This window comes from Perognathus longimembris, chromosome 1, assembly GCF_023159225.1.
Source record: "Perognathus longimembris pacificus isolate PPM17 chromosome 1, ASM2315922v1, whole genome shotgun sequence".
NCBI classification, from domain to species: Eukaryota; Metazoa; Chordata; class Mammalia; order Rodentia; family Heteromyidae; genus Perognathus; species Perognathus longimembris.
Window position 1 is genome coordinate 90,577,329 of NC_063161.1, and position 24,149 is coordinate 90,601,477.

General features: G+C 40.3%; 1 protein-coding gene and 1 long non-coding RNA gene across 2 annotated transcripts in view; one reads left to right on the top strand and one right to left on the bottom strand.

Annotated features, from left to right (window-relative positions):
* Positions 1–334: 334 nt before the first annotated feature.
* The window catches only part of Gnaq (G protein subunit alpha q), a 271,646-nt gene continuing 247,831 nt past the window's right edge, over positions 335–24,149 (top strand). The window contains exon 1 of the mRNA XM_048332041.1: positions 335–476. Within this exon, the coding sequence (XP_048187998.1) occupies positions 341–476 (136 nt within the window). The 5' untranslated portion in view covers positions 335–340. The remainder of the gene's footprint in view (positions 477–24,149) is intronic.
* LOC125340427 lies at positions 11,035–21,107 on the bottom strand. The gene is made up of 4 exons (XR_007208763.1): positions 21,076–21,107; positions 19,394–20,726; positions 19,306–19,311; positions 11,035–11,045 (listed from the first exon to the last, which is right to left on the bottom strand). It is a non-coding gene; the product is annotated as an uncharacterized LOC125340427 (long non-coding RNA).

Consider the following 24,149-nt stretch of genomic DNA (forward strand, 5'->3'; position numbering starts at 1 on the left):
AGCGGGCGTCTGAGCGAGGCCGGGCGCCGGCGGCCTTCTCTCGCGCGCCCCCCGTGCCAGCGCCCGCGGCCGCCTCCCGTGCCCCCGCCTCGCTCCTCCCGGCCGGTCTCGGGCCGTCCGCTCCTCCGGGGCTCTCTTCTCCGGCCCACCTGGTGGTGGCCCCGTCCCTGGCCGCCGCCGCCCCCGCGGCGGTTCCCCCGACTTCTTCCCGGACGCGCGCCCGGGCGGCGGGGGCTCTCGGCGGCCACCGCTGCCTCGGGGGAGCGAGGGCGGGAGGGTGTGTGTGCGCGCGTGTGAGCAGGGGGTGCCGGCGGGGCTGCAGCGGAGGCACTTCGGAAGAATGACTCTGGAGTCCATCATGGCGTGCTGCCTTAGCGAGGAGGCCAAGGAAGCCCGGAGGATCAACGACGAGATCGAGCGGCAGCTCCGTAGGGACAAGCGGGACGCCCGCCGGGAGCTCAAGCTGCTGCTGCTCGGTGAGTACGGCTCCGGGGACCGGCCGTCCTGGAGGCCCTCGGGCCGGGCCTCTTCGCTCTGCCCTCTCCCTACCCTTCCGCCCACCACCTTGAACCTTGCGGGGCACAGCTGCCCTCGGTGCCCCCCGCCCCCGGGCACCCGCGGGCTCGCCCCTGCCCTCCCCGGGCGCGTTCCCGGCCACGCGCGCGCACACTCGCGCGCTCACCACACACACACACGCACACACACAGCACGCGCGCGCGCGCCGAGGGGTCGGGGCTGCCCCGGCCGATGCCCCAGCCTGTGCCTTTTCCCGTCCCGAGGGCTGTTGCATTATCTGTCGTGCATCTGTCAAAGGGCAGATCTCGTCTGGGAGGGCCGCGGGGGTGGGAAGGTGGGTTGAGGGGTGGAACTCCCAGTGTGCTGGATGGGGCGGGAGGGTGGGGCGGTGGGAGCTGTGTGTGTGGCTCCGAGGGTAGCCAGCCGAACCCGAGCGTTTAGGGTGGGTGGGTGGGTGGGTGGGTGGGTGGTGGTGGTGGTGGTGGTGGTGGTGGTGGTGGTGGTGGCGGCGGCGGCGGCGGTGGCGGCGGTGGCACTGGCGGCGGCGGCTTGCGGTGGGGTGGCCCGTGAGCATCCATCATCCTGCATTCTTGGGGGTGATAGTGTCGGGAGGGAATGTAGGAACGGTGGGCAGCCTGGAGACTGGATTTTCCCGGGAGTGAAGAGGGGGAAAGCCGTGGCTGGGTCTGCAAAGAAAGGGGGCTTCTGTTGGAGGGGAGGGAGGGAAGGAGGGAGGAGCCGAAGGACCAGCCCAGACGTGTCACACTAGTGCTGTTCTGTAGCCACTAGGCCACTGAAAGAAGGACCCTCGAAGAGTTTTCTTGGCCTGATGATTGTGACAGGCGTGTTGCTCGTCTGCACTATTCCTTCCGGATTTTAAAGATGAGGGGGATAGGGGAGCATTGTGCTGTTGATCGGATGGGTATCTTTTGTTTAATGAGGCAACCCAGATGTAGGCCTGAATTCACAATACTTACTACTAAAACCCAGTGAAGCCTCTCAGTTACTCTCCTGGAAACAAGTACAACCTTTAAAAAAAAGGCAGTCTTTTTTTTTTTTTTTTTTTTTAATATTTTTGGAATCTGGGCTAGCATCAAATGGGGAAGCAGACACCAAACATTTCTCTCTGATCTCTAAAAAAATGCCCACTGTTCTGATTTAACATTGGGTTAGCAAGAAAATGCCATTTCTCAAATACAAATTCTATTGATTTTTATCTCTGAGTGTTTAGAATCAAGCCATCCACATTCACATACAAGCCAGCATGACATAACTGAGCTATTGTGGTGGGAGAGAAAACAGCTTTGCAAGAACAGGCCTGAAAAATGTCTGCACTTGTGTTCTGTTTATTTGCGTGTGGAAATAATGTTTCTCAAACATTTCTGTAAGGGAAGAATGGCATTGTCAGTTCCGGGTTGTGAAGCATGGCTCCCCCCGTCCCCCATTATCTAGAGCATCTCATCTGCTGGCTCAAGGAAACAATTACATTTGGGACTGAACTGCTTAGGTGTGGATCCTGTACCAGCAGGAACAAAATCTAATGATTCCACATAGTTACAAATGGTTAATTCACTTGCCATGATTTATGCTTTCATTTTGAAGCCTAACTAGATAAATGTGCACCTACTGATAAAGAGCTGAAGGCAAAGCTGAATGAAAGAGGGGTGGGACTGGAGGAAGAGCCAAGGGAAGGAAAACTGCACTTGGAAAGTGTTAGGACCATCACTCTCTCCTCAATTCCCATTTTGTGCTCTTTCTAATGGTGGAAAAAACCGATGCAGTTCAGTATTTTTTTGAGTTGTCAAAATTGAGAAAAGTGAGGGCAAGGCAGATGTGGTGTTTTGAGCATATGATTAAAGGGGAAAACATGTGTTGGGAGAGACTTTCAGAGCTGGGTTTTCTTTTCATTTTGCCTTGTTTACAGTCTTTGTGTTTTTCTGTTTAGTTATGAACAGGGCGTTTGAGGTCCTGTTTGCCTGAAATGTGACAGCTCTGGGTTTCCCAGAAGTAGTGAGTTAGAGCTTAGGGGGGGTTGTCAGAAGGCCCAAGTTTCAGTGTCTAAGGGGAATATACTTACATAGACGCTTAATTACACACTGTGTATTTAAATAACATATTGTGCTTTAAAAAATTAACTTGGACGTGCTTTTCTCTGGGGATAAAATTTAAAATAAGCCACTTTACTGTGAAAGTACTAGTAGTGTGGGTGCTCCCTCTCTTTCCCTGTTAGATATTTGGGCAGGGTTTTAACCCAGCCACATGTAATTTCTCAAATATGTATGGCCTATTAAAAGCAGCAGAAAAACACAGCATTTGTTTAGTACCTACATTGATGGCTAACATTTAAAAAAATTATGCAGCCTTCTGTCAGACTCACAGCCTAGGGCATCACATAAGAATGGACACTGCTTCAACTCTAGATGTGCAGCTTTTGTAACATGACCATTGCAGAACCTACACTGCTTATGTAGTAATGATGGAGACTGGATGTAGATCTCTTCTTCTGTCTCCTCTTCTCCCTCTGTCTCCTCCCTCCCTCTCCCCACTCTCTCTCTCTCTCACTTCATGAGGGAACTGAGCTTTAATATGAAAGAGGAAAGGGAATATGAAAAGGGGAGGGGCACCTTTGGGAAATTCCTGATGTGCTGCTTTTCCAGTAGTCAGAATTTCCTGGTTCCATCCTGCTTCTAAACAGCAGCCTTACAGAGGAGTCTGCAGAACATAACTTGCACATACTAAAGTCAGCTCATTAAGAGGGAGGAGTTTACCTTTCTATTGAAATGAAATTCAGCATAAAATTACTTTTAAAGTGGATTTTAGTTCAAAGCATGACACCATTTTATTGGAAAAGGATTTGCTTGGCCGGAATGAAAATACATTTGTTGCCTTTGTTCACATAATTATTTACTTTCCCATATTAATAATATGGAGATGTTACAAAGGAAAATAATGGTTTTCTGATTCCATAACTAAGTGGTGTTAAAATTTGGCTGTTTTGACTTATATCCAGCAATTATGCCAGTGTCTTCTAAATTTGGTCCACAGTGCTTACTTATTTTGCATTTTATTCTTTTATGAAGTGAAATTTACCACTATAAATGTATCATTTTAAATTCTGAATTCTTATTGTATTTAATTCTTGTTGAGTTCATTTATATTCATGTTTGTTCCCTTTGATATCTCAAAGAAAACTTTGTATGCTACATAGATAAACTAGAGCATAATTAACTTTAACTTGATTTTTATAAATTTTCTAGGTATTTAGGAAATTATGTTTTCTTTAGTGGATTAATACCATGAATACTCATTAAGTACTTCTGTTGGTGGTGCATCAGTAATGTAGTTGAGTTGCCTTTAAGATTGTTTAAAACAAGTGGCTCTGAATGTTTGCTTCAGGACCACCTTTTAATCAGTTCCTTGAAAGCATACCCCTTCACTGTTACTTTACCTGTGTTTGAACCATCTACTCTAGATCTCATGAAATAGGAAGACTTAGCAAGCCAGCCCTTTTATTGATTGAATTCTACTTATAGAAAACCAACAAGATTTAGGTCACTCCCAAAGGAAAGAACATATGTATTTATTGTTCTTCTGAGTTACATATGCATTTATTGGATATCTCTCTGCTTCATACTGTAAGCCTATTATTTTGTTGATCATTAAATTCCAGCTTCCAACATATTGTCTTTCAAAGTGCCTGTAATAAATATTTGCTGAATGAGTGATTTTATTGATGACCCTCTTGCTAGAAATTGGGATCCATCAATAATGAACAAATTAGAGAGACATGGTTACATGTAGTGTTTTTATTTGTGGGAGATAAAATAATGATCTTTAAAAAATTGGATTGGTCTTTGAGTCAGTGAACTACAAATGCATCACATACTGAACCCCATGCATTACAGTTCTGGGCTGGGTATATTTGGGAATGGTAACAGACATGTTCAAAGACAAAGCATTCTCTATTTTGATTACTGTTTATCATGTAAAGGCTATCTAGTGAAAACCTATCATCTTTTTGTTTTGTATTTTTCTCCTGTCTACACTGGTCAGTGAATTTTTTTTTGGAGGCAGGGGGTACTAGTGATTGGACTTAGCTCTGTCTCACATGCTGGACAAGTACTCTTACCATTTAAGCCATACTCTTGTCTTTAGTTTGTTTTTGAGATAGGATTTTGCTTACTTTCCCGGGGCTGGCTTCTAACTTGAAATCTTCCAACCTCTACCTTGGGAGTAGCTAGAATTATAAGCACGTGCTACCACTTGGCTTCAGAATGAGTTTTTTATATTCTTTAGTGTGCAGGTGGTTACTGGATTTCTGTGGTTTACCCCTACTGTTCTATGAGGAAATCCGTACTAGTTAAATGTAAAACTTTAGGAATCGTGGATGGAACATTTTTATTAGGAAAGGTATGTATGTTTGTACTAAAAGCTCAGCAAGAAGGGATCTGGAAAATGGGAAGTTCTCTGGCCAATTTAGACTGAATAGAGTTCATTCATGCATGCTTGGGTAAAAGCACACTGCCAACTCCCCCTCAGTAGAGTTCATTGGGAGAGAGGGAAGAATGGATTAATGAAAGAAGAGTGGGTACATTACTTGTAGAAACTAACCTGCCTGTGTGGGTAGGCTGTTTAGAACCCTCGAATGGAAGCATTCTAGACACACTAGAGTAGGTTTATGGTGCTGCTTTAAGGACTGGACTGGTCTTTTTTTTCTTTTCCCCCTACTCTTCTTAGCTTGCAAGTGTTGAATATGTTTCTAAATGTCAGGATTTATTTGGATGTTTCCTTTTTTTTTTTTTGGCCAGTCCTGGGTTTGGACTCAGGGCCTGAGCACTGTCCCTGGCTTCTTTTTGCTCAAGGCTAGCACTCTGCCACTTGAGCCACAGCACCACTTCTGGCCGTTTTCCATATATGTGGTGCTGGGGAATCGAACCCAGGGCTTCATGTATAAGAAGCAAGCACTCTTACCACTAGGCCATATTCCCAGCCCCCTTTTTAATTTTTTTGTGAAACAAAGTGCTTATAGTTTATATTTGAAGACTGAATTTGGAACATCCCTCATAAAAATCAAAGCCATAGGTATGACTATATAACAAAGCCTCCAGAGTAAGATTTCTGCATTGAGCTATGTAGAGTCATTGTCAAGATCTGCCTCATAGCTGTCAGTCTTCTACTGTGTTATTTCTTCATATGAGAACTTTGGCCCAGATTAAAACCCTGTGGAGTACTGAAAATATTCTGTGTGAATCTGTTCAAGTATTTTTTTTTTTAATGTGGGTTTAGAAAAGAGAACCAGAAGAACAATTTAGTGGCCATTTTGTTTACTACAAATAAATATGATCGCTTTTTTTTTCATTTAGACAAAACCAACCCAGCTCTACCTTATAAATGAGGGCTTATGTTCAACTTTAAGAGGTGCCTAATAAATCATATGTTTTTTTTTTATTACAGATGAATTTTGAAGGACTCCTAACAACTATTATAACTGGGCGGCTATGTGCTATGCTAAACTTAGCAGAAAAGAGAACAGATTTTTCTTCAGGATCCAGGCAAACTTACACTTGAAAAGAGAGTATTAAGATTTCCAAGGATGATTCTGATTTGAGCATTCATGTTAGTTTTTCTTATAGGGAGTTGTTAGTTCTGTTGTTATTAGGGAAATATTAAGGATGTTGTGGAGGGAAAATAGGGAATTTAAAGGAGATGTCTTGGAAGAGAGAGAAGCCATTTTAAGGTTAGGAATATTTTCTCTCTAAGGAGGCAGAGGGAGCCTTGTTTTGAAAACAAAATATATTGCAGTGAAAAATACAGGTATTTGCACCAACCAATTTAAAGTTTCATTTCCTGGTTGTAGAGGGAGGCGGTGACATTTTTCAAAGGGAAACATCTATAGTGCCTTTTAAGTAATGTTAAGATCAGTGCAGCATTAATCCTGGGGAAGTGTGAAACAGCATTAGAAGGTAAAATGTGTGATTGTTGGTATTAAATCTGAGGCCATAACTGACTACAGTAAACAAGTGATCATTTTCTCATGCTCTGCTAAATGGAATGATGCTAAAGAAAGAGCTGTTCTCTGATCCAAACGCTACTTTGTGTGAACACCTGTTACTAATAAAATTAAGGGAAGTGGCTGGGCAGTCACCTTCGATTTGTTACAATACTGATAGATAGTAGTATGTCTAGTTTCTTTTGTAACATGTGATAAGAAGAAAAGGACTTACATGTACTGTATATGAAGGCATCATGAATATGAGCCTTACAAACAAAAGTGAACGTACATGTCGTAATGCCAAGAGCTCCAAAATGAATTTGCTGCCTAGCTCAGTGATTACTCTGTATACTTGGCCATTTTTTCCCTTCTTCTTTTTCTCCTTTTCAGAGCTGAGGAGTGAACTCGGAGCCTCACACTTGCCAGGAAAATACTCTTCCCCTAACTAAGCTAAATCTCTAACTCCTTTTTCTTCTTTAGGTCTTCTTTAGGGTCTTAAAATTTAACCCAGGGTGATCCTCTTGCCTTAGCTTCCTTTCCTGCTGAGATGCTAGGCATACTCTATCTACCACATCCACCTCCTAGCTATTATTTCTGAAATCAACACAAAAATGTTTGCTAAAGCCTCTATGGTTAAGTGTTCCTTGTTTTTGTTTTCTGTTGGAGATCACACACCTCATAAATGCATGTGCCCTACTGCTGAGCTTTATCCAGAGCCTCTTTATGATTTTTTTTGTTTGTTTGTTTTTGCCAGTCCTGGGCCTTGGACTCAGGGCCTGAGCACTGTTCCTGGCTTCTTTTTTGCTCAAGGCTAGCACTCTGCCACTTGAGCCACAGCGCCACTTCTGGCCATTTTCTATATATGTGGTGCTGGGGAATCGAACCCAGGGCTTCATGTATACGAGGCGAACACTCTTGCCACTAGGCCATATTCCCAGCCCTCTTTATGATTAAGTTTTAAGGAACAAAATTAGTATTGTTTAACAATAAAATTATGAAGATGTTCCAGATCTAGTTATTCAACAAAGCACTCACCAGATACTGGAAAATACACACTTATTTCCTTCAAATTTTCTTACCAGTTATATCTTAAGAAGGAGTAGGGGTTAAATGAACAACTGGTAAGCACTTAATATGTACAGAATAATGAGCTATGTGACACCCTCCTTTTAGTTGCCCATAGAGCAATAGGAATGATTTTGTCTTATTTCTTAGCTGTTGTCTATGTATCCATCTGGCCTCCTGACTTTCATCCTTCTTGGCTTTGGCTTCTCTATTGGTTCTTCACAGAAAGAAAAAGACAAAACCATTGTCAGGCCATTGAAGGAGCTTTTTGGGTATTTATGCAGCTGGGGAAAGCAGATGATCTTGGCTTGAACTCCTAAATTTATATGCATTATTTCCTTGAAGAGTGTTTTTTTTTTTTTTTTTTTTTTTTTTTGCTTTTGACTATGAGAAACTATTTGTGACCATTATGTTTCTAATTGGATTGGAAGCTCCTGGAGGGCAAAGATAGCTCTTTCTTTTTTATACCTTAGCATCATACTATGCCTTGCTGATTTTGCAATGCTTTTTATTACTACTAACTAGGGCTATGTGGACAACTGAATTCTCCACAGAAAGTAATAGGAGGAAGTGAATTTAAACTTCTTACTTTTTTCTAGTAGGTATCATCCATATGTTCTCCATTTTCCACTCTTTGCTGTTTTGTGGGCCACCTGGGACACAGTAAAAGGCATTCTCTTTTAAAGATGGAATGTTTTGGCCTCTCATTTGTTCTCCAGGGAGAATGTTTCCTTCTTTCATTGCTTCAGGTTAAAAGGTCAGTTACAATTAGTCCGGTAGTTCCAATAGAAAGCTGTGTTGAGTCACACATCCTTTAAAACTTGAGTTCATGCACATTTACTGCAGGATTAATCTTAGATTGTTGGTAATTTGATTGCTTTAGAAACAAAGTCGTTTCAATCAAGAGGTGTTCAATGGACTGTGGTACAGTTGAGAGCTAAAATGTTATTCTTGTAGTTGTGTTCCTGAAACTTCACAGAAGGGGACAATAATTGATCCACAGATGAAGGAGAAAGACGTAAAGCAAGAGGTTTTGGTTCTGCAGGAAATAAATAGTGGTGTGAATAGTCCCGTATATTTCTAGGAGGTAATCTTGTGAAGATTTTGTTTCCCCTTTAGAGAACGGAAATCATGAATTAATTGACTTCCAAGAATTTAACCTTTTTTAAAAAAAAATCACCATGCGTTAAAAAAAGAAAAAAAAATATTCTTTCTCCCTTTTTGTGACAAGGTTTCATTATGTAGCCCAGGCTGACTTTGAGTTTGAGATCCAGTTGGGCATGGGCTGCTCCTTTCTTTCCTTCCCTCCCTTCCTCTTCCCCTCCTACCCCCCCCCCCCCCACCTCTTCTCATGCTGGTACTGGGGCTTCAACTTAGAGCTGAGTATTGAGTGCTGCCTCTTAGATTTTTCACTCAAGGCTGGCATTCTGCCATTTAAGTCACAGCCCTACTTCCTGCTTTTTGGTTGTTGATTGTAGATGAGTCTCCAGGGCTTTCTTGATCCTGAAGACCTCAGCCTCCTGAGCAGTTAGGAATACAGGCACGAGCCACTGGCACCTGGCTTCTTTTTTATGTTTTAAAGCTAACTTCTCATCATTTTTTTGGTTACTTTTGTACGTTCACTTTTCTGTAGCTTTCACAGAGTAACTGGTTGCATGGAGAACCACCATGTATTTAGTCACCATGGTGACTGCAGATGCTGTGTACTTGTCTGTCATGAAGGTTTCCAGCTTTTTCCTGCTTCTCCCATGTGCATACTACCCACCCATCTACTGTGTCTTTACATCTTTCTGAGATGAGGCTCCTTAGGTTCTCTGTCTTGCACATTCCCTCGGGGTTTAGAGAATGTTCAAGTTCATCAGATACCATGTGGCAGTGGCCTGGTGAGCAGGGACATTGGGTGTTTTAACACATTGAAATGAAGGGATTTATGAGTGTGGGTGTTGGAGATGATTAACTTTCTTTAGCAGTTCCTCCTCTGGTCTGCAAAGCAAAATATGTTGTTACTGAACAAAATGTTACTGAACAAAATCTTTCCTTTTCTAGAGGGCAGGAACTTGAGATTAGTTCACGATTACCAGCAGAGTCAGTGAGCCAGTGCTGGATAATCTGATGGGCCACTGGGTTTCAAAATAGGGTGTGGTGCTTTGCTGGAAAGGGATGGGGGGTCCCGTGGGCCATAGCACACTTGGAGAAACAGCACATCTTCAAGGAATGATTAGAACACCTGGACTTAGGTACTTGAGAGCCTTAATGACATCTGATTGCATTTCCATACAGATAGTTAAGGAAGATGATGGTAATAGGATCTTTTTTGTTGTTGTTATTCTCAGCCTGAGTGCTTGCGCTCTCTCTCCTTTCCCCTTGGTGTCTCTCTCTCTCTTTCTCTCTCTCTCTCTCCCTCTCCCTCTCTCATGTTTAAGGTGAACGATTAAATGATATGTCCTTGTCATGCAAATTGATACCTTAGGACATATATTTTGAAGTGTTACCTTCATTACATCATACTTTCTTTCTGCAGATGGCAAATGCAATCTTCTTGTCCTAGAGAGATGACCCATTTCCTGTGACTTGTTCTAATAATACAGGATGACTTTAATTCTTGTTCATAGTTTGCCCTTAAAAGAATTCCAGGATACTTAAGTGTTTAACTCTTTTGGCTTTCAAGCTCTGGTGCTATAGCCTTGAGAATTGACAAATCATGTGATGATTTAAAAACAATGGCAGATAGGCTTCGTGAAAGTTTTATCTGACAAAATAGTCAAACATTTCTAGTGGGTGTGCTTTTTTGATATTTTAGAGCTGTGATGGAAAATCTGGAGTATTCCTGCCATACTTCTCTCTTTTTTTCTCCTGTAGAATACTGTTAGGGTAATTTTGTTCCTTAGTTTCATTGTATTTTTTGTACAAATATATGGAATTATTAAAAAAAGAGAAAGGCCACTAAGGGCCATTTGAACTTTGAAACATTTTCTGCTTCTGCTCTTCAGCTTTGACATCTGGGCTGTTTTCTGCCCACATTCATCCTTGGATGAGGTGTCTGAGCTCCCCACCCTCTCCCAGAAGAAGGCTTTGCTAGGTTGGTGGGCCATATTAGCCTGGATCTTCTCTCTTAGCCCTGCAGGCAGTGCTTCCAATTCAAGGAGGGACAGTGGTGGGAGCAAGGAAGAATGCTGAATGAAGCTCAGTGAGTCTGTTCAGAGCTCCCCTCCTGCTGCCTGGCATGCTGCTGATAGTCACACTGTCTTCCCAGAGAATGGTATGAAAAACCTCCTGTCATATCAGCATGGGTCTCTTGCTTCCTGCAGGAAGGGCGATATCCTGGGAGGCACTGAGGTGGAGCCCCAGGGGCACCGTGTTAAGGCACTGTTCTGCTCAAGCTGGGTCTTAGATCCCCTCTAGCTAGCTAGCCCTATTACTTATTGCTTCTTTTTTATTCATTTTTGATCACTGGGCTTAACACATTGTTTTTCTTTTGGCTGCAGATGGACTTTGCACCTCAAGCCCATCTCGCCATTTTTAGTGAGTGATTGTGGGTTGGCCTTGTGAGCCAATGCACCAAGAAGGCCACATATACCATATAACTGGTTTGAAGCTCATAGGTCCTTTTTCTAAGGCTTTCCAGGAGAGATTCGGAAGTAAGTCATACAGCATTTGTGTTCATTTTTTTCTTCTGTCACTGTGTCCACATGTTTTTTTCAAGACTTTCATTGAAATCAGAAAAACATCCATAGCATGGAAATTGTTATTGTTTTTACTTAATGCTATGACCTTTGAACTGTCCTTAGCAGGCATGACCATGATAAGAGGAACTTTAAGAAGATAGACTTCCTGTGTCCTTTGTCTGCATCTGGACAAGGAAGAGCTGGCCTCTCACTGAAATCTAGGGAAAACTATTAGAAGGGTTGGGTTCTACAGGAGGTGCTAGGCAATTGGCATTCTTGGCCCTTGCTTCCCTTGTGACCCACTGCCTTCTCATTATCTTATCAGTATCCATACTCTTTACCTTGATCTTAGATTTGGAGTTGGAAGGGTGCCTGGTGAGCTGAACTATCACAGGGCACTGGGGAGTAATAGGAGTCTGCAGGGCTTGGGAGGGTAGAAGGTGTGGCTGCCAATAAGGGTGGTGCAGTTGTGTCTTTGCCAGGCTCTGGAGGAAAGGAGAGGAGAGCAAAGGAGAGAGGTGTCCTGCTTTTGCTTGTTATCCTGGCCTGGAAGAGCCAAAGCTGTTTCTTCCTCCACTGGCTGCTGCTTCCACTGGCTCCACCTCCAGCTTTGTCTCTTGGTTTTCTTTCCTCTACCCAGTGTGCCTTCCTGCCTCTTCCACGGTGGATTGAGGGATGATCAAGTGTAGAAGCCTGGGTAGGATGGGAGGAGTTTGTGTGGCAGATCTTTGTTTCAGCTGATGTGAGAGCAGAGACTTGTAAAAGAACACATATTCAAAAGAAGACTTGCAACATGCAACATAGCTCCTCTATGCTTCTCCAAGTCCCCCTTCTGTGAAATTTCAGGTGATAAACTCACCTATTCCTATCTTGAAAACTCTGTTCATCGGATGATAGGTTAGGAGAATGACTTTTTTTTTTCTTTTAAGATATTCTTGTCTAGGGCTGGGAATGTGGCTTAGTGGTAGGGTGCTTGCCTAGTAAGCATGAAGCCCTGGGTTCAATTCCAAAGTACCACATAAACAGAAAAGGCCAGAAGTGGTGCTGTGGCAAGTGCTAGCCTTGATCAAAAAGAAGACAGGGACAGTGCCCAGGCCCTGAGTTCAAACCCCAGGACTGGCAGAAAGAAAAATAAAGATATTCTTGACTAGGAAATCGACTTTCACCTGGCTTGCTTTTCCAACAGTAGAGCTCTTTTCAGTGGCCCAAGGCAGTAAATAGATAAACAATTTCAGAGCTCTTCTTGCCAGGTTTATTCATGCTCAGGTAGAGGAATGTATGGTAGAAATAACTTGGCAGTTTTTAACAAAGAAGAGGCACTTATCATTTGGGCCATGTCAACTAAGCCTGTCAGTAGACCTTTTTCTAAGAGAGGGGTGGGGTATAGAGGTGTTAAAGCCAGGATCTTGTATATACTAAGTCCATGTACCACCACTGATGCTATCCACTTTTTTTTCTCCCTAAAACTTTTTAAAGGTACCTAAATGCCTATTTGTAATTATGACCAATATTCAAAGTAGGGCTGCATGACAATACCAAGTTAAGATTTTCTGATACAAAATATGGGCAAATATATTTTGAGAAATATGAATGGTTTTAAATAAATAGAGAAAAGCATTAGAGAGCCCTGAAACTGAAAGATAATTTGTAATCAGTTTCCAGTATCAGTCACTTCCTGATGGTCTAAGACTACTTTGAATTGTGAATCTTTGGCTCTGACATATGTGTGAAGGGAAAGGATCTTGCTCTGTTCAAGGGCTAATGTTCTGAGCATTCTATTTTTCCTCCTGAATTGGGTCATTTAAGAAGTTGTCCACACCACATTAGAAACGACTGTGTCAGGCACATAACTATCAACTTTTTTTTTGGCCAGTCCTGGGGCTTGGACTCAGGGCCTGAGCACTGTCCCTGGCTTCTTTTTGCTCAAGGCTAGCACTCTGCCACTTGAGTCACAGCGCCACTTCTGGCCATTTTCTGTACATGTGGTGCTGGGGAATCAAACCCAGGGCTTCATGTATACGAGGCAAGCGCTCTTGCCACTAGGCTATATCCCCAGCCCAACCACACAAGTTTTTGACCAACAGTTGTATTTTCAGGGGGAAAGTATAGCTATCATGCATATCTTTTAAGAGAAATGTTGACTCCAAATGTATTTTCATGAAATCCCCAAACTTCATCTTTTGAGAAACACATTCTATAGGGCTTTTCACTCTAGGCCATGCTTATTACAGTAGGACTAGAGAGTTTTCTCTAAGAGTCTATGTGTGAATTGCTACTCAAGTTACAATGTATTCTTCCCAGAATTAATGCATTGTGCATCTTTGTACCTGAGTCATGAGGTCACACTATGATTTCTTGTTTTTTCCTAATAAACTTATTTTTCATATTATGTAATTTATTTTCAACAGTATGATCTGGCATGATATCTTATCTTCCTTTCAGAACGAAGCAAAGAACACTTCAGATGTATATCCTCTGGTGTATGGTTGTTTCTAAAACAATAAAAAATAATAATAGTGGAGAAAACTGTTGTACTGGTTGAGTCAAGAAGAAATCTTTGATTTTCTACTTGAGAATTTTCTTTTAAGAAACATATTGCCTTCATGTTAGCATTCTGTTACTTACATTTATATACACATACACATTAATTTTTTTCAGTACTGGGAATTAAGTTCATGGTATAATGTAGATGGATAAGCACTCTGTCACTTGAACAACACCCATAGTTCTAATTATATTGTTTTCTTGTCTGTTGGGGTTGTAAATTTGCCGGGTTTAGCTCTATCCCTCCCCAACACGTGGGGAAGGGTCCTGGGCATATCTATCTATTCTGCGGGGGATCCATACCTACTCTCTCACGCCCCCTCCGGCCAGTAGGGGATGCGGGAGTGGGGTCCTGGGTTTAGCCTTGGGTTGCGTGTGGGTGCGAGACCTCCATACTCGCCAGCCCAAGGGAGACACGAGCGCGTGAGATCTCCGAGATGTCTCTGGGACGGTACTGTCTTTATTCAAATGAGAAGCAGCAGATATACCCCAAAGGTGGGCACAGGGAAAGGGAGAACATATTGGGCACGAGAGTTGGCCATCAAGTGATGTCAGGGGACCTCCCTCGGGGGCAGAGGCCCAGCCCCCCAAGGATGGGCCCCTGGGGTACCCCTCCATTGCACACGTGCTGCCCCAGGAGCAGGGCCTTCTCTTCCTGCCAAAGGCAGGAAGGGGAGGGGCAGGCCAAGGTCAGCTGTAGCCCCTTAAAGGCACAACTGACCCCAACACTTGTCTTTTCTTTTTTAGCAATTTTCAGTTTTTATAAACAATGCAATTGCTTTTCCTTTTTGCACAAAGCCTTGGAAAAAAGATTTAAAATGAATTCATAAATTTATTCAAAATGTGCAAATCTTAAGAACCACGAACCTTTTCTGTGTATTAATCCTTTCTAGTCTGTTTTATTTTCATAGGTCTGTTCTGTAGCTGGAAAGATGCTACGATATTGTAAGCATTTTCTGTGTGGCTTTATGGAGTTCATAGTAACACTTGAAATGGTGATACAATATTCTGTATTAGAGGACTCACTTGTTTACATAGTTCATTTTTGTTTTGACATTAGGTTTCTGTCATCGTTTCTATTTTCTTAATGCTGTGATATTTTTCATAGATAGCTTTTTAAAACAAAAGCAAATTTTGTTATGAAAGATTTTATAGAAATGCTATTTCTAGGTCAGAGAATATGAAAAAACCTGACTATTGTTTCCACACACTGAAAGCATTATCTGACATGATCTTGCACAATTTGTAATCTTATGAGGCTATCAGTAATTTACTAGGTAAAAAATGGTGTATAATTTTGAAGTCTACATTCACTTGCTTACCAGATGACCCAGATCATTTTCCCATATGCTAGTTTTTAGTTGAATTTCTTATTTCGTGAATTGTCTCTTAATTTCTTTTACCCATTTATGAGCTCCAAACATACAAATGAAATTAGCATGTCATATTTACTGCAATTAACTTAACCCCAGTCTGTTGTTTTTCTTTCTTTATTTTTTATTAGTCAATACAGAAATGATCATTATCAAGCCAAATCTGTTTATCTTCTGCTACTTTGTTTAAAAGTGAAAAATCTTACTCTGCTTTAGCTGTTTCATGAAAGTCAGTTTTACTGCCACTTGGTTATGGTCAAAGCTAGATTGAATGTAGTATGTTACACATCGCTGTTGGGAATCTTCTTTGAATATGGAAGTGAGGTGTCAAAGTGAAATGTGCATAGGAATTCACCCTGTCAGGTAAACTGATCTGTGTGTAATTGGCTTTTCCAGTAATATATAATGTATATCTTGCCTTGTTAGTGTAAATCTTTTACATCACAATTATGGCTAATCTTCAGATCTCAGCCTCCCGAGAGCCACTAGTGCCTGGCTCACTATTCATTCTTGACATGCTAGCGGTGAATTTTTACATAGATTTCATTAAGAAAATTTAATAGTCACTACAGTGAATATTACAGGAACTATAACCCCCCCCCCCCCACCGGAGTCATTGGGCTTAGGGCCTAGGTGATGTCTCTGAGCTGTTTTGCTCAAGGCTAGTGCTCTACCACTTGAGCCACAGCTCCAGTTTCAGTTTTCTAATGGTTAATTGGAGATAAGAGTCTCGTGGGCTTTCTTGCACAGCCTTGCTTTGAACTGCAATCCTTAGGTCTCAGCCTTCTGAGTAGCTAGGATGACAGGCATGAGCTACCAGCTATGATTGTCCCCTTCATGTAAATTTCTGAGTAGGGATGTCATCCAGATGATAAATTTATTTAACCTTTGATGCATATGACTACACTGCCTTTGAGAAAGGCATTTTGGTTCACTTTACAACTTCAAGTTTTATGTTACTGGCTGTTTTAGCCTATTTTACTCTCTACTGCATTATGCCAGTCTCATGGACAGAAAAAAATAATGTATATTTATTTGCATTTCATTGAATTGACTTCTGTTATATAGGTTTTATTTCTTTTTTTTTAATCTGCTTGCAAAACATACTGCCAAACTATACTACAAAATATACTAACAACAATATCAAAAATAGACTAACAAATATATACCTGTAATATATACCTTCAAAAAAGAATAAAAGCCTCAATTTATTATTTAAATTAGAGTGCTTAAATACAATATCGGCGTTCTTGGTATTAATGTATTTCAGTAAAATAGAAATTTCTGTCTTATTTCTAGAAGGATGAGTTATCCTATGCCAAAATCTCCAAGAAAAATAAAACTAAGAAGATTATATAGTCTTGAGTATGATGGCTGACACCTGTATATCCTAGCTACATAAGGAGGTAAATGTAGTTCAGGGGCCCCCTGTCTGAAAGGTAACTAAAGGCCAGAGAGAGTTAGGATATGGCTTAAGTAGTAGAGTTTTTGCCTAGAATGTTAAGGCCCTGAGTTCAAGCCCCATTCCACCAAAAAAGAAAAAAAGAAAGAAAAACTATATAACAGGCTTGACTGTATGTGAACTTGTATTGAAATACAAAAGCTTTTAATTTTGAAGTCCAGTTTATCTTGCTTTTTTTCTTATAGTTTTGGTGTTGGATCTAAGAAACCTTGACAAAATCTGGGTCACAGACTGGGACCAGGCTCAAGTGGTAAAGTGCCTGCCTAGCAAGCACAATGCTTTGAGTTTAAATCCAGTACTTCTTAAAGTAAAATAAAATAAAAAAAGTCAAACCCAGAGCCACAAAGATTTACCTTTGTTTTCTAATAGGAGTTTCATAGTTTTAACTTAATTTAATATTACATGTAGGTCTTTGAATTCATTTTTATATGTAGTGTGAGATAGGTTTCTAACTTTATACACACACACACACACACACACACACACACACACATATTTAAAATTGGTGTCTGTTTCTGTTTTTTTTTTGGCCAGTCCTGGGCCTTGGACTCAGGGCCTGAGCACTGTCCCTGGCTTCTTCCCGCTCAAGGCTAGCACTCTGCCACTTGAGCCACAGCGCCGCTTCTGGCCGTTTTCTGTATATGTGGTGCTGGGGAATCGAACCTAGGGCCTCGTGTATCCGAGGCAGGCACTCTTGCCACTAGGCTATATCCCCAGCCCTCTGTTTCTGTTTTTTGAGACAATATCTCACTGTGTAGCCAAGTTTGTCTCAAATGCTTGATCTTACTACCTCAACCTCCTGGGATTACAGGCATGTATCACCACATTCAGCTTCTAACTTTATTATGTTGTAGGTGGATATGTGGTTACTTTAGCACAATTTATAGAATAGATATATGCCTTTTGCCATTGGCTGTTCTTGGCAGTTTTGTTATTGGTTTATTTTTACCTTGTCTTTATTACCTTCTTTCTTCAATTACTCCAGGTGTATTGTTGGCTCCTTTTCTGTGTTGCTGAATTAAAATCCCTCAGGGATTTATTTTAATATTTACTTGATTTGAGTTAAAAGTGCTTAAAGCATTATGTATATTTTACTTGTTGCTATGTAATGTTCTTGTGTATAAATATTCTGAAATATGATTCTTAGTTTTATTTTTGAGCGAGGGTTTAAGATATCTTATTTTTCCAAATAGTTGTGGTGTTTTTTTCCCCTGCTTATGTTACTTAATTCTAGTTTTATGCTATTTTAATAGTACGTGGTATATATAGTTTTCACATTTTATAATTTATTGTAAGGTAACAGTTATTTTATATTAAGAGACACACATATAATATATATGTTCAGTTAAAACATACATATGTGTTTATGTGTTTGTATGTACATATATAAAATTTAATCTTAATACTTATATTTGCTGCCAGTTTCCTTGTTTGTGCTATGTGTGAATCTGTCAGGTAATGAAAATTGTACTGAAGTCATTCATTCCTATGGTATTTATGGTTCTTTGTTATTCCCAGAAAATTTTGTATGTAAGTTATTTTGATTTAAAAATGTCCATGAAGCTGGGTACTGTTGGCCCATACCTGTAATCCTAGCTACTCAGGAGGCTGAGATCTAAGGATCACAATTTGAAGCCAGCCCAGGTAGGAAAGGCCATGAGACTCTTGTCTTCATTTAACCACCAAAAAGCTAGAAGTGAAGCTGTGGCTCAAATGGTAAGAGTGCTATCCTTGAGTAAAAAGCTCAGTGATAGCCCTCAGACCCTGGGTTCAAGCCTCAGAGCTGGCACACACACAAAAAAACGTCCTTGAGAATGACCTTTCAACTTTGTTGGCTATTCATACCGTTTTTTGGTTTCTACTTGCTTGGTATGTTTCTCTCATTTATCTTTAACCTTTATTTTTTTTTTTTTTTTTTTTTATTTTTTTTTTTTTGGCCAGTCCTGGGCCTTGGACTCAGGGCCTGAGCACTGTCCCTGGCTTCTTCCCGCTCAAGGCTAGCACTCTGCCACTTGAGCCACAGCGCCGCTTCTGGCCGTTTTCTGTATATGTGGTGCTGGGGAATCGAACCTAGGGCCTCGTGTATCCGAGGCAGGCACTCTTGCCACTAGGCTATATCCCCAGCCCTTTAACCTTTATTTATTCATTCATTTATTTTTGAAGTAGGAGTACTGTGGTTGAAGTCAGTGCCTTGAAATTGCTACGCAGATGCTCTGTCACTTGAGCCATACTTCCAGCTTATTTTGTTTTTATAATTTTTCAAAAAGGGTCATGCTTGCTTTTATGCCTGGGACAGCCAGGACCTGTATCTTCCTATTTAAGACTCATGGGTAGCAGGGATGACTGGCTTGCTGTGTCCTTGTGCTCAGCTTTTTATTGGTTGAGATAGAGCCTCACAAACTTTTTGCCCTGGTTGGCCTTGAAACTTGATCCTCTAGTCTCTGCTTCCTGAATAGCTAGTATTGAAGGCATGGGCCACCATGTCCAGCCTATTTTCAGTTCTTCGTATTCTCTTCATCCTTGCTGCTCTTTGACTTTTGTTCTTTGTTTAACCTCAACATCAATGAGTCTTTCCCTTAAACAGTTGAGTTTATTCTGTTTACATTTGTTGGTACTATAATGAATGTGGTTTCTCTTTTGCATCTGAACCTTTTCTTCAGTTACATTTTGATTTCTTACACGTTTTACATCCTTCTTTCTTTCTTCCATTGCTGCTTCTCTCCTTTCCTTGGTATTTGGCTTATAATGGGGTTTTTATTGCATTTTGTATTTTGACAATATGTGGTAGCCTATATAACTTAATAGAATTATTCAAGTTATGTTTCCCAGCCTAATTCCTTCAGGGAAGAATTAATACAGTAGTGTCCCTCCCACATTTATTGGAGAAACTTTACTCATATAATGGAACTTTAAACTTTCTCTCTCTCTATATATAGATAGAGTCATTTGTGCCATTTGGCTCCAAAATGCTGTAAATGCTTTGTTAATAAATGGGTATGGCAGTGTTCAAATAAAATTTTATTTATAAAAGCAGGCTGCACTCTAGATTTGACATTCTCACTGTAATTTAGCAACCTAGATACATATTAATTTCATTCTCCACTTTTCCTAGCATTTTGTTTGCATGTTATAAACTTTTTTGCTCATGTTTATTATACATACATTGGCGATGTCAGGTTTAAAAAGATTCTCAAAAGTCTTAGTGGTGATTGGCAATATTAATGCATTTAAATTTACACATATTTTATTTCTTTGCCAGTCCTTAAAATGTGTCAGCTGATAACACCTTTAAGAACAATGTGAAATTGTGGAATCTGTCTTACATCATAGGGATGGGCTTTGATAGGCTAAACACGAAGAAATCTGGCCTTCTTAGTTTAAGGTTGGAAAGGATATTTGTGTTAGGTAGAATGAGAGGCCTACATGGGTATTCAAGACCATTTCTGCTTGTGGTTGTGGTCCACATTTCCGCCATCCTGCTGTTCCTCATGCTTATCTCTGCTGGACTGTTCAAACACATCTGTTCTCCTAATTCTGTAGTGGTTTCCCTGTTCCCCCTTTTCTTCAGTATCTTTTGTCCAGGTGTCTTTGCAGGCACAGAGTTAGCATTTTATCTTACAGCCTGTGCGATCTGTAATGTTTAGAAAATTTCATGAGAAGTTCGTTTATTTTCACACATTCTCCAGCTTGTAATGCGTTGATTTTCCTATTCAATACCTGTGATGAGCACAGGAAATCATTTTAAATTGAGTCTAAAGAACCTCCTCCAAGCATTTTGCTATATTTTGTTATGTTATATTACTGTTTATTTTCTATTCAGTTTCCCTTGGAAGTTTTAGAATATATGTATATATATGTACATATCAATATTTAAAAATACTTAGCATTAATTTTGTGTTTAAGTGCTTATTATAAGATATTTCTTTGTTTGCTATTATTTTCCTTCACTTATCAGTTGACTGGATTATACCTTTTAGTAGACTGTTTTTCAAAGCATTCACAAGTTAACCATAACTTTCTTGGGTAGAGAATGCTTTACTGAACCTCTTTTCCTATCCACATGGCTTGTCACATGGGAGATGTTCCTTCATTGTTTTGTGACAGCTAAACTTTAAAAAAAATAAATCTTGTATTTAATAAAAGACTGGACTTTAAAATATTAAAAAAACTCTTACTATTCAATAAGAAAATTACAAAAGCTCCATTAAAATGAGGGAAGAGTTGAAATGACCTTCCTACAGAGAAAATATACAAGTGGTCAGTATGCACATAAGAAGATGCTCAACATGATTTGGAGAATTCAGACAAAAGCCACATTAAGCTAATTGAAACTTCATACAAGAATGGCAGAATAATAATTAAAGAAAACAAGTGTTGGTAAGGATATAAGGTTAGAACTCTTCCACATTGCTCTTGGGACTATAAAATGGCCAATTGTAAAATGTGTGACAGCTAAACTTGATGAGAAGTCAGTCAAAAATTAAAAAAAAGGGCTGGGGATATGGCCTAATGGCAAGAGTGCTTGCCTTGTATACATGAGGCCCTGGGTTCGATTCCCCAGCACCACATATACAGAAAATGGCCAGAAGTGGCGCTGTGGCTCAAGTGGCAGAGTGCTAGCCTTGAGCAAAAAGAAGCCAGGGACAGTGCTCAGGCCCTGAGTTCAAGGCCCAGGAATGGCCAAAAAATAAAAATTAAAAAAAAAATTTATCTTTCTGTTTATTTCTCTAACATGGAAACAGACTAACATACAGCAGGCTACTCTTTAGTGTTTTATATTCTTTATTATTTATCTGAAAACACATTCCACCTATTCCAGCTCTGTATTCTTTCTTTTTGGTGGTTTTCCTCAACTTATCACTGACTTTTTGGTTTTAACTCCACATCATTTCTTTGCCTTCAGGCACACCAGTCACTCATAATTGGATTTCTGTTGCTTCTCTACCACAGCTGTCAACTTCTCACTAATTGCTTCATCTCTCCATCCTTTTGCCTTGTGGGATGTACTCAGCTCTCTTGTCTGCATCATTGACTTGGCAGAGTTTGACATAAAAATATCAAGTGCCATAATTAGGCATTGAATGAATGAAGTGTCTGCTTCTATCTTTCTAGTGCTTCAAATTCATTTTTTAAGTTTTGGATTCTGTTTTCTTCCCTTGTTTCCGTTTTTAATGCTGACAGGCTTTTGTTTTTTGGTTTGTTTCACCTCTTTTTTAAAGTCTTCTTTCAGCAGTTCTCATTTCAAAAAAATGCTACAGTACAGAGCAAATGTCTTATTTCCTTCTTGTTTCCTATAGTAAATCTTTGAAGGCATTCACTTCTCCTTTTGCATGTTCTGTGCCTTGTCTTCATTTTTATTTAAGTATGTTCTAGATTTTGTCTAGCCTTACCATATATTTGTCCAAAAATAGTGTGAGTGGAGTTTCATTGATTTCCTTCCATATTTGTCTTGCATCTCTGGCGATCTTTCCTTTAAGCACTTGAGCTGGAGGACTGGTCTCTTAGCAGGATGATAGGGTGGGCTCTATTGCTTCTTCATTTTGCTGGATCTCTCAATATTTTTATTGTTTTCTTCTCCTTTGGGTAGAGCAGCCATATGCTGAGAATTTTTTCAGAATGGACTTAGTGTTATTGGGAATTATTACTTTTGGGCATTTTTCTTTGCCTTCTCCTAGACTACTTTGCAAAATAGGTTTGTCTTCAGCCCCACATCCTTTCTGTTATTAGTAATAATTGGTGAAAACTGGAATGGGTAGACTGTAGTTTCTTTTCAGCTCCTTCTAAACTTCAAAAGGTGAGAAATGTGAGATCTAACAGTTGATATTTGTTCCTCTAAGTTGGGGGATGCCAGGGTATCTTTGAGATGCGGTGTTTCCCTCAGCATGGTGCTGTTTTTATGATCTGGAAGAGTTGCCTGTATACCCCTAGCAGTCTCTCTACTTGGTCCATTTGTGTTACTTCTAGTTGATAGGTCTTTTGCTATTAACAAAGATGAGGTTTTTCTCTTTTTTGTGCATTTTGAGTAGTAGAGAGGAACTACTTTTTTTCTTTCAAAATATTTGCACATATATTTGTGCATAATATTTGTACATGTTTGTGGGGTACATTATGGTAACAGTTGATGTATGTATACAATGTATAATGATCAAGTCTGGGTATTTAGCATTTAAGAGTGCTTTGCCATTTTTCCAGATGTCAGCTTTATGAGTCTTGATAACTATAATTAACATATGTGAAGTCCTTCCTAGAAGATTATAATTGTGTAATCTCAGTTAAGAGTATGCTTTAAAGTGCAAGCTTGCATCCATACTTGGGTTGTCTTTGTAACATCCTCATTTTGAGTTTGTCCCTTGTACAGTTAGTGGTAATGTAATCCTTCAGAAGAAATTCTGTCTTTATTCATTTCTGTTTTTTTAGAAAACTTGTATACATCAAGATGAAGTTTGTTCTTCAGGTTTCAACCTGGGGAACTTGGTGGGAACACATCTAATTCTCCAGTATTTACCATTGGCCTCATGATACTCCCTGGGCCTTCTTGCGTCTCTGTGTAAAATGTCATGACTTCTTTCCATCATTCCTTACAAGGTAGGATTCAAGTCCTGTTTCTTATTATCCTAGTTTTTTTTCCCCCCTTAAAAAACCAAAACTCATAATGGAAAACAACATGAATTTGAAGTCAGATACTATTTCTGCATCTTCCCTTGAACTAAGATACTTTTGACTCTAGAAATCTTTATCTGTTATCGGATAACTCAGCCTAAGAAAAATATAAGTTTATGTTCAAAAGACATTCTTCATAATTTTCCAATTATTATAGCTTATTTTATTTTATTTTGTCTTAATTACAGTTCTGCATTGCAAGTCTTTTTTTATGTGGTACTGGGGTTTGAACTTAGGGTCTCATGTTCAAGTGTTCTGCTATTGAGCCACACCTCCACCCTTTCTTTTGGTGCTGGTTATTTTTGAGATAGTCTTGTTTCCTGCCCAAGTGTGCAACCTGGGTTGCCATTGGCCTATTTGAAACTTTCCATTGTAGCTAAGATGGCAGGTTTATACCTCAGTGGCTAGCTCTTGGCTCAGAACAGGGTCTTGAAATTTCTTCTGCCTGGGATGTTCTTGAACCCAATCAGTTACTTGAGCTACCTTCCAAGTAAGCTATGATTACATGCATACTCCACTTTCTTTCAGGCTGGCTGCCAATCCTGTTTTTGAACTATGAAAATGAATGCAGTTCTTTTCAGTTTTCTTTTTTTCAACTATGTATTTGTGTGGATTTGTGAGACAACTTGTGGAAATTCTTTCTCTGTGAGAATAACCTTCCAAGGTCAAGTTCATACGACTGAATTCTCATCCTGTAGCATTTGTAATCCTACGCAGTTCATCCTCAGGGAAAAGTAGATGAACCTGTTATAAGAGAACCCATGAAGGGGCTGGGAATGTGGTTTAGTGGTAGAGTGCTTGCCTAGCATGCATGAAGCCCTGGGTTTGATTCCTCAGTACCACCTAAACAGAAAAAAACAAGAAGTGGTGCT